The following is a 12,420-nucleotide window of genomic DNA, read 5'->3' as shown; positions in this document are numbered from 1 at the left end:
GGTCTTTTTGCACTCATGGAACCAGTTGATCGTGGCCTCTGAAATGCAGCTCCTCCTTCCCTATGACTTTAACTTTGTTGGAGTCACAGATGTAGTGAGAAGGTGTCATCTTGGTTTTGGGATTTGCCTTCAATTTTATGCTGGGTGTTCATTTTCTTTGTCTTCCCACATTCAAGTTAACTTCTTGTTAGTGTGAAGCAGGTCCCCGGCATTACTGTAGCCCCTTGGGGGTCCCGGGAGGCTCTGTCTGTTGGGGTGGCAGCAATCGGGGCAGTGTCCTCCATCTCCTGCCTCCTTTGGCCCTTTCCTGGCCCCGTTAGGAACAAGAATGAACCCACGCTGCTTCTCACGAGACCACATTGATGTGCCCTGATGCCATCAATGAGCCAGCATGGCCACATGAGAAACAAGGAGCCGCTTTGGGTTGGAGGTCATCTCGTCATCTCCTTCTTCTTCTCACAAGTAAAAAGTGATAGGATGAGAGGAAACGGCCTCAAGTTGCACCAGGGGAGGTTGAGGTTGGATCTTGGGACCAATTTCTTCCTGGAAAGGGCTGTCGGGCATTGGAACAGGCTGCCCAGGGCAGTGGTGGAGCCAACATCCCTGGAGGGGTTGAGCAGACGTGGAGATGAGATTCTCAGGGACATGGGTTAATACCAGGGCTGGGTTTACGGTTGGACTCGGTGATCTTGAGGGTCTCTTCCCATCAAATAGTTCTACAATTCTACAATTCTCCCCTCTCTCCCCAGATTTTAGCCGCGCTGGAGAAGGACGAGCAGGCCCGGCGGCAGCGGCTGAGGAGTAAGCTGGAGCAGGCGATCGACACAATGGCCTTAAGCAGCTGAGAAGGCGGTGGCGGTGCCAGCATCCTGGGCGGTGGAGGCGGCAGGAGGGACCGGTTGGCCAGGGGCAGCTGCGGGCAGAGAAGACTTTGGGCTGGGGCCGGCCGGACCCGCGGGAGCTGCCGTTGCCTCCGCACGCTTCCCACGAACGAACAAGGAAACCTCGCGCTTTAGCGAAAAAAAAACAAAAAACCACACACGAATCCCGATGACAGCAGCAACATCGATGAGACCCCCCCGACACACACAGATGACCCCCGATCCATCTGGGACGCAGCAGGGACCTTGCAGAGGCGATGCCGGGTGGAAGAGAAGGGGGTCGCCCTCCATGGACCCACTGGGCATCCCTTGCCCAGGCAGAGCCCCCGAGGAAGGAGTATCGGGACCATGAGGCTTTCTAGGACGGCATTTGGATGTTGTTGTTACTTTGGTGGAGTGGGGGGGTGGGTTGGCTCCTATTTTTACTGTACTTGACTTGCTCTCCCCTCCTTATCCCCAGCTGGCCACCCCCCTCTCCTCCTCTTCTGTCTTTTTCTGTCTCTTTCCCCCTTCTCTCTCTCTCTCTCTGGCCTTCTGCCACTAGTGTTAACTGCTATATTTGCACAATTTACACGAGACGAACAAAATTTTTAATTTAAAGATAAAAAAAATATGGGAGGGGAAAACAAAAAAATATTCTAAAGTTTTTTGCAACAGACTAACAAAAACGGTTTTAAAAAATAAGCTAAAGGACTGATGCTGGGGAGATTTGGGAGTGGGGGCAGTAGGGGTGGGCAGGAAAGGGAGGAATCCATGAGCTTTGGTATTTCTTAAAGTATGTCCTGTGCCATGTTTTATTTGAATGTTGTTTAGTGCAGAAAAAAAAAGAAAAAATAAGAAAAAAAAAAAAGGTGGGAGTTTTGTTAGCTGGATAGATGCTCTTATTTAAATGCTGCTGGTGTGGTTCTGGAGGTCAAGATCAGAGAGGAAGGCAGATCCCGAGGTTGGTTTTTGTTTTCCCAGGGGATTGCTGAGGGATGGTCGGTGTTTTGTTGAGCTCGCCCTGGTTTCCCCGGCCCGGTGGCCGCAGAGATGTCTGGGCCTGTCCGGGGGCGATACGGGGCTCAGGATGGCTACGGGGGCTCGGGAGCTGTTGGGATGGGTTCATCTTTTGGCAGATCCCCTTTATTTTTTTCCCTCCATCTTCTTTCTGTGCTGATAATAGGGGATGGGACCAGATCCCTGGGGAAAGGGGAGGCGGCTCCTCCTGTCGGGGACCCCCCTGCAAGCCCCACTGGGTGACCAGCCCATGGAGGGACCGGGATGCTCAGACTGTCACCTGCTCCCCACCCCGGGAAGCCCAAACGTGTGCAGGCCTTTCCGCTCAATATTGACCTTTCTTTCTCTGTCTTTTCCTTCTTTCTCCCCCTTTCTCTCCTCGCTGTCACCCCGTCTCCCCTCCGCCACCTCCGCCCTGCTGGGGGGGTTCGCTGGAAACATGGGGTCTCTCCTTCGGCCGCCCCCTTTTGAAATGTCAGATCCTCGTGGGTTTGTGCTTGCCAGAGATGAAAAGGTGCCGAACGCTGCCCCAAATGGCAGTGGGTGACCAAAAACTTCCAAAAACAGTGAGCAAAAACCCCTTTCCTTTTCTGTTCCGAGAGCTTCCGTCGCTGCCCGCGCCACAGCGGACGGGGCCAAACTCTGCCAGGAGCGGGCGGCTGTCGAAACCCAAGTGGAAAGAAGCCCAGCCCATTTCTGTCCGTTCCCTTAAATTGCAAGTTAAGGGGGGGAGAGGGAGAAATAATGAAGTTTTTAATTAAAAAAAAAAAATAAAAGTGTGTATATATATATATGTGGTTACAATCTAATTCTCGTGCCCCAGTGGGGTGCTGTATAGTTAACTGAAGGAGAATCGAACCAATATAAATACGAAATGAATTTACGCAGCCGGTTAAAACAAAACAAACAACAAGTACAAGAAAAAGATACCAAATGGTCTGGAAGAGATTTCCAAGCCTTTCTCACCATGCAGAACAATCGTATGAAGCCTGCACATCTCTCATTACGTTGTAATTTTGTTTGGTTTTGTTTTGTTTTAATAAGGAGAAAAAGGAGAAGATGCTGATTTCAAAAAAAAAACACAACAAAAACCCAACAACAACAAAACAACATCAAAAACCACAACCACAACAGCAAAACTATGTTTGAAACAGGAGTAATAATTGTTTCCCAAACCTATGAACGTCGAGCTGTCGCTGGATTTCTGAGAGCTGTGGGCTGTTGCATGACTGTGCTAGATTTTAGTCTGAGTTGATCTTTTTAAGAAACAGAAGAAAAAAGCATAAAGCAAAAAAAAAACTGCAAGTGTTGAATATTAGAGGTTTGTTTAGACCTGTTATCTATATTTTTCTTTTTAATTTGAAATTAATTTGTCACTTTCTCGTCCAAAAGAAAGAAAAACAAAGCAAAAAGCAAGATTTCAGAGGTTCACATCTCCAATGTGGTACTCGGAGAGCCTTAAAGGACAGCTGTGTGCCCACCCGCCCTGCACTGGGGCCACCAGCATCAACCTGGGCTCTGGTGGGACAAATCCCCCGTGGGGGTCGCCTGGGGGTTCCATGGTTCCATGGTTCCCTTTGGTGCAAGGTTGGCCCAAAGCTGTTTCCTTGTGCCGGTGGTGGTTTTGGAGGTCCTGGAGATCGCCCGGAGGACGGCAGCCGTGCGTTGGTCATTGCGAGCCTGTGGAAGGGGAGCGGTGCCTTTGAAGGCTGTTTCCAAAAGTGCTGTGGGTACTCCCTGTGTCAGTGGTAAGAGCAGTGTGGGGAGCTTGTGGTGGTGTTGAGGGAGCCAAGCGGGTAGTTTTTGTGGTGATTGAGATGGGATGGTGAGACCCTCCCAGTTGCTGGCTGGAGAAGATGGAGATGTGTTTCTAAAAGCATTTCCTTTGACAACCAATGGTAGGACAAGGGGTAATGGGTTTAAACTGGAACACAAGAGGTTCCACTTAAATTTGAGAAGAAACTTCTTCCTGGTGAGGGTGGCAGAGCCTGGCCCAGGCTGCCCAGGGAGGTTGTGGAGTCTCCTTCTCTGCAGACATTCCAACCCGCCTGGACACCTTCCTGTGTAACCTCATCTGGGTGTTCCTGCTCCATGGGGGGATTGCATTGGATGAGCTTTCCAGGTCCTTTCCAATCCCTGACATTCTGCAATTCTGTGATTCCTTGTTGGCAAACAAGAGCTGGAAGCACCATTAAGAGCAGAGGGTTTATCAGTCTGTGCTTTCCCGGCAGCGATGTGGGTGCTCCCTTGGCTGGGCTGGAGGGGCAGGCCAGTTTGTTGGCTGTGGTGGGCCTGGCTTGGATTTGGGCAGCAGAGGGGTTCCCAGGGGTCATGCCAGGCAGGCTGGCAGTGCCATGGTGTGGCTGTGCTCTCTGGGCTCCCCTTGCTGAGCCCCCCTTGTCCTGTGGCCTCACTCTCCCCATGACGATGCCAACACCCCGTGGTGTGGTCCTGGGGATGGGTTCCCGTTGGCTTCCTCCTGGGGAGCTTTGGGGTGTCTGCGGTTTGCTCCACCAAAGGGTCCCCCCAGCACCTCCCCACCTCTCTGGGGTCCCCTTTTGGCCTCTAATGGCGTCAGCAGGGTGGGCACTGCAGTGCTGCCCACAGCCTCTGGCGCTTCTTGGTGCTACCTTTGCCTTCTGCGTGATGCCCAGCGTCCTTAATTGTGCCAGGCAGTCTGTCTGTCCCCCCTTGCCCCAGCCTGGCAGGGGGCAGAGCTGGGCTGGCTGTCCCCGTCTCACCCTGCCTGGGAACAGGGAAAGGTGCGGAGCAGCTGAGAATAATTTGCAGGGCTCCTCTTACCAATGGTGTCACCTGTGCCCCAAAATGGGGTGAGACAGAGAAGCATCCCCTGCCCTGAGCCTGCGTTTTGGGGAGCTCCTCCTCTGTCCCGCACTATTGGAGGCAGCTGAACGCAAGCAGGTCCCTCACTGCCCCCTCCCTCAGCTCACATTGCCTTTTCTCTTCAGTTTGGGGTTCAAAGAGTGCAGTCCAGCCTAGCGGTGTCCCCCGTGCCTGGCCCTGGTGTCCCCTCCAGCAAGAGCCCTGTGCCACCCCCGGCACTGACCAGAGCCTGGGACAGGGAGCAGGGGGACGGGTGGTGGGACCCCCCTCCCTGGGCTCACCTGCTCCTGACCAAAGCGCACAACAAGCTGTCCTTTAAGAAAGCACGGGGAAACCTAAGGCAGACCCGGCAAAAGGCAGAGAATTTTAATAGTTTTACAAAATTAAATGGAGAAAAAAAAAGAAAATCTGGAGTCCTGATTAACTTTTGTGATTGTTTCAGGCTTGAAGCAACAGGCCAGTGCAGCTGGTCGAACGCCCTTTGATCGTGTAAATATCCTGCTATTTCCTATTTTAATGTTCTTCAGATTTAGTACTTGTAAATAAACACACGCATCAAGGAGAGATTAAACATTTTTGCTAAAGCTGGTGTTTCGCCTGTGTTTTCGGGGGTGATGCCGGTGGGAGGGGTGGGTGGCTTTGGGTACGGGCTGTTCCCAGGAGCAGCAGCCAAATCTGCAGCAGTGCCGGGATGGCACGATACAAAACATGTGGGGACGGGGACCCCAAGCTGTGGCTGTTCGGAGCCCCAAAGCAGCTCTGGGGGGCTGCTCTTGGTGCTTGAAGGGGGATTGGACTGGATGATCTTTGGAGGTCCCTTCCAATCCCGAACATTCTGTGATTCTGTGATTGGGATGGAGGGTGTACACAGGGTGGGAGGGAGCTTCTTCGTCAGCCACTTTCCTGGACAGCTTATATTGAACTGTTTTAAGCGCTGGATTTCACTCGTTGTCTTTCAAAGTACTCGGAGCTGTTGATCAGATGTGGAGGACCTGAATCTCTGATGCTGCAAGCAGAGGTGAAGTGAAAGAGGTAAATACCTGCCTGGCTGCCGTGCCGCTCGCTGGGCTCTGAAGGAGCCGAGTGGAACTGAGACAGCATCAGTTCTGCCTCTTGGCCATCCTGGTCCTTCCTCCCGTGGCGACGTAACGGAAGTATTACACACCCACTATTTTAGCCATAATGCCATTAAAACGAAGACTGCTATAGTGGTGTTTTTTTTGGTGTCTTAAAAATAGAAGTTTTCTTTTACTAACCTTTCAAATGTTTAAGAAAATCACATTCAAACTTATTTTTATTCAGGTTTCTGGAAGGATTTAACTGAGGGCAGTGGGGAAAAGACCCTCATGTCCCCACATTTTGTGACTGCAAACACCATCCTGGTGGCTGTGCGGGAGCCGGTGGCAGGTGAGCGCTGTGCTGGGTGCAGAAACTGTATTAAGTAAGTTTTCAGTCCAACAAATAGCGGGGCTTTCATTGCTTTTGGGGTCTTTCCAAAGCGTAGGGTGAGGGTCTCTCCCTGCAGAGCTGGGTTGGGTGTCTGTGGTGGCGTGTCCTGGGTGGATGTGTTGGAGGGGACCCCACACTCCAGCCCCAAACCAGTGGAAGAAGCGGAGCCGACCCCTCTTATCCCCTCAGTAGTGACCCTCTTCGGGGGCTTGGTGCTGAGTCCCCTCCTTCCCTAGTGACAACATACTCAGATCCGCTCCTGCTTTGGGTTGAAATTCCTTGCTGGAGGACAAATTTGTGCCACAATGGGGTGCAGGGTGGGGAAGGGGTGTCCCTGGCACCCATCTGGGACATGCTCTTGTCCCCATAAACCCTCACTCCGGACCTTGTTGCTTTGCTCAAAGCCCTTTGCAGGCAGGATTTTTATTTTCCCCTCCTTCTTAATACTTCCTTTATTGTTTCACCAAGGGACAAAAGCTCGAAAACCTCCTGGTTGGCCAACTAAATAAATATCTAGTATTTCATGATTGCCAGGATGTTCTTCAATACAAATTGCACTGGTTTTCCCAAGGAGTAAGAGCTCCTGGCGCAAAGCCAGGGCCTCCAACGACAGCTACAAATGTCTTTGTTTGCCTCCTCCATTCCAGTGCAGAGCTAAGCAGAAAAAGATGATCAAGGCCTGCAAATGATTGTGTAACTCACAAATGCACTTTATTTGATTAAATGATAAAATGTGAACCTCCCAGCAGTAACATACCCCAACGGCCACCGGAGATGGCGGTAATCCAGCAAATCTGAGCAGACACAGGGTGCGTGGAGCCAGCTGGGGCTTGGGGGTGTGGGCAGCACTTCTGTCCACCCCTGGCCACCCTGGATGACCCTGGGGGTCCTGGAGGTCCCCACACCATCATCTCACCCAAAGATGGGCTCCAGGTGAGTGGCACATCCCAGGGCACCTGTGTAGGGTCTGAAGGTCTTGTCTGGGGCGTTTTGGACAAAAATCTCTATCCCTGCACTGTCACTGTGGTCTTGCATTTTCCATGTGCACCTCCTTGTCCTCTCCTGCCCCCTGGATGTGCTCTGCTGACTTTGGGTCTCTCTATCTCGTCCTTCGTTTGCTGAGTACTCCATCCAGCCCTGGGGTCTTCAGCAAAGGACAGACACGGAGCTGCTGGAGAGGGGTCAGAGGAGCCACAGAAATGATCCAAGGCTGGAACAGCTCTGCTGGGAGGACAGGATGGGAGAGCTGGGGTGTTCAGCCTGGAGAAGAGAAGCTCTGGGGAGACCTTATTGCACCTTTCAGTGCTTAAAAGGGACTGATAAGAAAGATGGGGACAGACTTTTGAGCAGGGTCTGTTGTGATAGGACAAGGGGTGATGGTTTTAAAATGAAGGGGGGAGATTCAGGCTGGACATGAGGAAGAAATTGTTGCCCCTGAGGGTGATGAGAGCCTGGCCCAGGTTGGCCAGAGAGGTGGTGGATGAACCATCCCTGGAGACATCCCAGGCCAGGCTGGACGGGGCTCTGAGCAACCTGAGCTGCTGAAGATGTCCCTGCTCATGGCAGGGGGGGCACTGGGGGAGCTGGGAAGGTCCCTTCAACACAAACCATTCTGTCATTCTACAGTTCTCCTACACATGTAGTGGGGGCCAGGACACACACGTGTTAGCCCTGCTCCTGCAGACAGCAGCACTGTGTGCTCTGTGTCACCTCGGGGCAAGGCGGGGTGCAGGACATGGAGACCCATGGTCTGCAGCACAGGGATCTTGCTGTGTCCACAATGCTCCTTCATCAGGCATAGATTGGTATATATATATAGACACACATACATAAGGCATATATAGATATATATAATACATATATTTAATACATTAAAAAAATAGCATAGTACAGAATAGATAAATTAAAATCCAGCTAGAGCATTGACATGGGGCTGCGAGTACCAGGCCATGTGCTGAGTTCAGCCATCACATGGGAAAAGCCAGAGCAGCATCACGTGGCCCTGCGAGTTGAAGGGTACGACGGGGGGTTTCTTCTCACTCGGAGGTGATGATTGAGTTTCTTCTGAGCTGCTGGGGAAAAATAAATAAATAAATCCATAAATAGTGAAGGCAGTAAGGGCTGAGCAGAGCGACACCCCCTTCCTCTCCCCGCCTGGACTAATGAAAATCGCAGCCACGCTGGGAGGTGACTGGTTTATGTTTGTTCTTTGCTTTAAATGTAGTGGTAAAAAGCCCACAGTTTGGGGCTTGGATCGGAGGTGGGATCATTAGGAGGTGGCAGGCGATGGCTGATACGCATTAATGTGTTAGGAGCAGTTAGAGCTTCAGTGTTGTGGGTTGTTTGTTTTTCGGTTTTCGTGTGTGGTTTTTTTTTTAACTGAGGCAAATTATTGCTTCAGAAAAATGACTGTCTCCCCTGGTTGAATTGGACTGGGGGTGAGGGGGGATAATTGATTTATCTTGAATTTTATGGCATCAGATTGACCTCTCTGGAGATGTGAGATGCTCCCCCCTGCCTTCCTGAGAGCCATGGGGTGGTGGGTGGGTGACCCCATTCTGAGCACTGGCAGCTGCCCCGGTTTGGGGGCTCCCGCTTGGGAGGGGCTGGTGGTGGGGCACAGTGTCCAGGCTGGAGACCGTGATCAGGAATCTCAGCCATGACTGTCAAGAGGAATTTTCCCATGCAGTGAAGTTGGTCAAGAAACACTGCTGTGGGTGTCCTGTTTGTCCCTCTGGTCCCTGGTGGCTCATCATCACGTGTCCAACACGGGTGGCCAGTGAAGTCACCCTGGGTTGGCAAACCTCAGAGGGATGCTGTGGCTGGGGAACCCCACTTCTCCGGGGGCTTTTAAGGTGGTGACTGGTGTGACTTTGCACATCCTATTTCTAGGCATCCTTCCCAGCGTGGGCTTGCACCGGCCTTCCCCTCCCTCTGCTGGAAAAAGACAGAAATGTCCAACATCCATTCTTGGACCTGGGTGACGGCCAGGGGCATCTTGCTGTCCCCTGCATGCAGGTGGTGTCCTCAGCAGCTGTGGTGCCACCAACAAGGTAACTCCTGGTAAGTGACGGGGACCAGGCAGGTTCTTTCAGTGTTTGCACCTCCTGTATCACAAGGCATCACAAATACACATTGTAAAATGAGTCATTAGCTCATAGATCACCCAGATAGGTCCCAGTGGGGGAAACTGAGGCACAAAAGCAGAGTTGCTTCACCCAAGGTCATGCAGAAGGTTGCAGCGAGGAAGAAACCACTTGCAACCCATGCTGAAATCCCTAGGAAGCACACTTTTGTTATTGCCCCAGATGCCTGGGCCACTTTGGCTGTCACACTATCCTGAGCTGGAGTTTTATTTCTTCCCCAAGCTGTTTTTTTTTTTTGTTGTTTTCCCTTTTTTTATGAACGAAATTCTCCCTTCGCAGCTCCTATTCTCTAAGGGGCTCTTCCACTCAGCGGTAGCCCAATTTCCTTTTATAGCTTGTACAATGACTGTCCTAATTACAATTAAAGCCGGGAACGCTCTAATCAAATCTTTTACTATTCCAGACAAACTCAGAAAATGAGTAAAATTAGTGACACATGGCACCAAAAGAAAAAAAATAAGTACATGAGTTGGTGTTAATGTAGAGAGAGTGTTAAAGAGGGCAGCAGGATTTCGGCGCTCATCTGCAGTAATTGGTGATGGGGGAGGCACCAACATCACCGCGGAGCCGGACTCCACATCCCTGGAGGCTCCTCCATCCCGCTGACCCCGGGTGAGCTGGACACGTTGGTTTGAATAATCCCCCCCCACAACCCCAGGAGTTACCATGGCGACAAAGCCTTTTGATGGCAAAACCCTTCAGCATCAAGAGTTAATCAGACCCTAAACCAAAACCAAGTTTAAGGCAGAGCGGGGACGTGTAAACAGTGGGGTCGGTGAGGTAGAAGAAAGGCAGCGAGCAGAGAGTAAATAACACGCGAGGGGGGTCTGACGCCTGCTTGAGCTCGAGTGGGTGGCCAGAGGAGTTTCCACTGTGATGTGACGTTGCAGGGGTAAATTCATAGGCTGGAGAATTGTTTTTAATCTTCTGAATGTCAGGCTGGATGACTTTACCACCCTGCTCCACCACGCTTGCAGCTTTTCATGCTGATTTTGCAGGGGAAACACCAGAGTCACAGAATCCCAGAATGTCAGGAATTGGAAGGGCCCTGGAAAGCTCATCCAGTGCAATCCCCCCATGGAGCAGGAACACCCAGATGAGGTTACACAGGAAGGTGTCCAGGCGGGTTGGAATGTCTGCAGAGAAGGAGACTCCACAACCTCCCTGGGCAGCCTGGGCCAGGCTCTGGCACCCTCACCAGGAAGAAGTTTCTTCTCAAATTTAAGTGGAACCTCTTGTGTTCCAGTTTGAACCCATTACCCCTTGTCCTATCACTGGTTGTCATTGAGAAGAGCCTGGCTCCATCATCCTGACACTCACCCTTTATATATCTGTATACATGAATGAGGTCACCCCTCAGTCTCCTCTTCCCCAAGCTAAAGGGCCCCAGCTCCCTCAGCCTTTCCTCACATGGGAGATGCTCCACTCCCTTAATCATCTTTGTTGCCCTACGCTGGACTCTCTCCTGCAGTTCCAGGTGCTGCAACGTGGAATGTCAGGCATGTGTATCCTGGTCTTTAATTTATTTGGTATTGTAGAAGACCCATGTTGGACCTGCCCAACGCATCAGTGTTCTCTCTGTCCCAAACTGTGGCAAGATATCCCCTTAACTGCTTCTATGAAGCAGCCGCAAGTTTGCAGTCTCCACCAGCAACATGCGACAGGGCTTCCCCACATTCTCACTCGCTATGTTTTCCAGCTGACCAGCTGAAATCTTCCTTGTTGCAATTTAATCCCCTTTCTACTGGTCCTGCTCAGCAGAGACATGAAGACCAGATTGCTCACAGATGCTGTTTTTGGAAGGGTGTCTAATTCCTATCAGCTCCTCTCCAAGGTCTCAGGAACCTCAGTTATCTCCAACTCTCCCCTTAGGTCTTATTTTTGGAGTGATCTGGAGGTTCAGCAGCAAGGGGACCAGTCTCTGGCAAAAATGGGTGACCGAACAGCCTTATATGTTAAGGTTTATCAGCTTTCCACCCAGATGGTGCAGCCTCACAGCTGGATGCGCCCGGCGGCTCCTCAGACCCAGGAGCTGATTTGGTTGGGTTACAACACATTAACCGAGAGCCGGCTGCTCTTCTCACTCCTTTCCCTCACTCTCCATCTTTATTACTTTGTCAAAGCACTTTCAACTGTAATACTTATATTTTATAGGTCTGAAGCACGAGATTATTCAATTTGCTTTATAGGCCCAGTTTGATAAATCCGCTTGGAAGCCCATGCTGTGGTAATTGAAACGTGCTGCCTGGGGAGGAGGGAATTTCTACACTGGCTTCAGCCTTTGCTCCTGGCCACCGCTGCCTGGTTGTAGGGCAGGAGTCAGTGAAACTTAATGGGATTTACTGGGCAGGCGGTGCCTGGGGGGCCAGATGGGTCTGTGTGAGATGGGAGCTGGGAAGCTCCCAAGTTAATTCCTTATTCCTCCTCTTGTTCTGACCCAACCAAGCCCCAAGGGCCATTGAACTGTTGGGGCCCAAACTGAAATTACAAATTACACTGAAAACAAGAGGATGGCCTGGCGTTCAGCATGAGCGTGACTAGGACATTTCAGAAGCCTTCAGGAGCAGATTTGGTAATTCATCCTTGCCTGTGCTGAGCCAGCAGTGGCAGAATTTCTCAGCTGCCCCTGAATGAATTTGGGCTGAAAACAGGCTCTCTCCGGGCAGAAAAAGCTTGTTTGAAGGAGTTTGGCACCTCCCTCCTGGAAGGGGTGAGGCATGGGGGGAATGCTCACCTTGGCCACAGAGAAAACCATGCTTCGAAGAAATTTTTGGTGCTTGAGGATGGTTTCGAGGCAGGGAAGGGGCTTGACTATGAATCTTGGGTTCACAATGCTTTTGGGAGCCAATCAGTCTCTCTCACACCTACTCCACCCTCCCTCTGGGGAATATGAACCAAAACTTTGGGCTTTACATTTATTATGGGATAATACAGGGTGTTTAAAAAAATTGAACCCAATTTCAAAGAAAATGAGCCAGATTGTTGCTAATGGTGGCAGAAAAACATGTTTTTTGGTGTATCTCCACAAGAAAACATTACAGGGTGTAATGTCGGGGGATCTTGGGGGCCAAGAGTGTAGCACCAAGTCTTGGGGTCCCATG

General features: G+C 51.2%; 1 protein-coding gene across 2 annotated transcripts in view; it reads left to right on the top strand.

Moving 5' to 3' along the window:
• Nucleotides 1-1,215, top strand: part of PLXNA1 (plexin A1) — a 114,766-nt gene extending 113,551 nt beyond the window's left edge. For both annotated transcript variants that reach the window (XM_065075649.1, XM_065075648.1), the window contains exon 32: nucleotides 750-1,215. In XM_065075649.1, coding sequence (XP_064931721.1) covers nucleotides 750-845 — 96 coding nt within the window. In that variant the 3' untranslated portion in view covers nucleotides 846-1,215. The remainder of the gene's footprint in view (nucleotides 1-749) is intronic.
• The last annotated feature ends 11,205 nt before the right edge of the window (nucleotides 1,216-12,420 follow it).

Source organism: Columba livia, chromosome 10 (genome assembly GCF_036013475.1).
Source record: "Columba livia isolate bColLiv1 breed racing homer chromosome 10, bColLiv1.pat.W.v2, whole genome shotgun sequence".
Taxonomy (NCBI): Eukaryota; Metazoa; Chordata; class Aves; order Columbiformes; family Columbidae; genus Columba; species Columba livia.
This window is presented reverse-complemented; position numbering and strand designations above follow the sequence as displayed.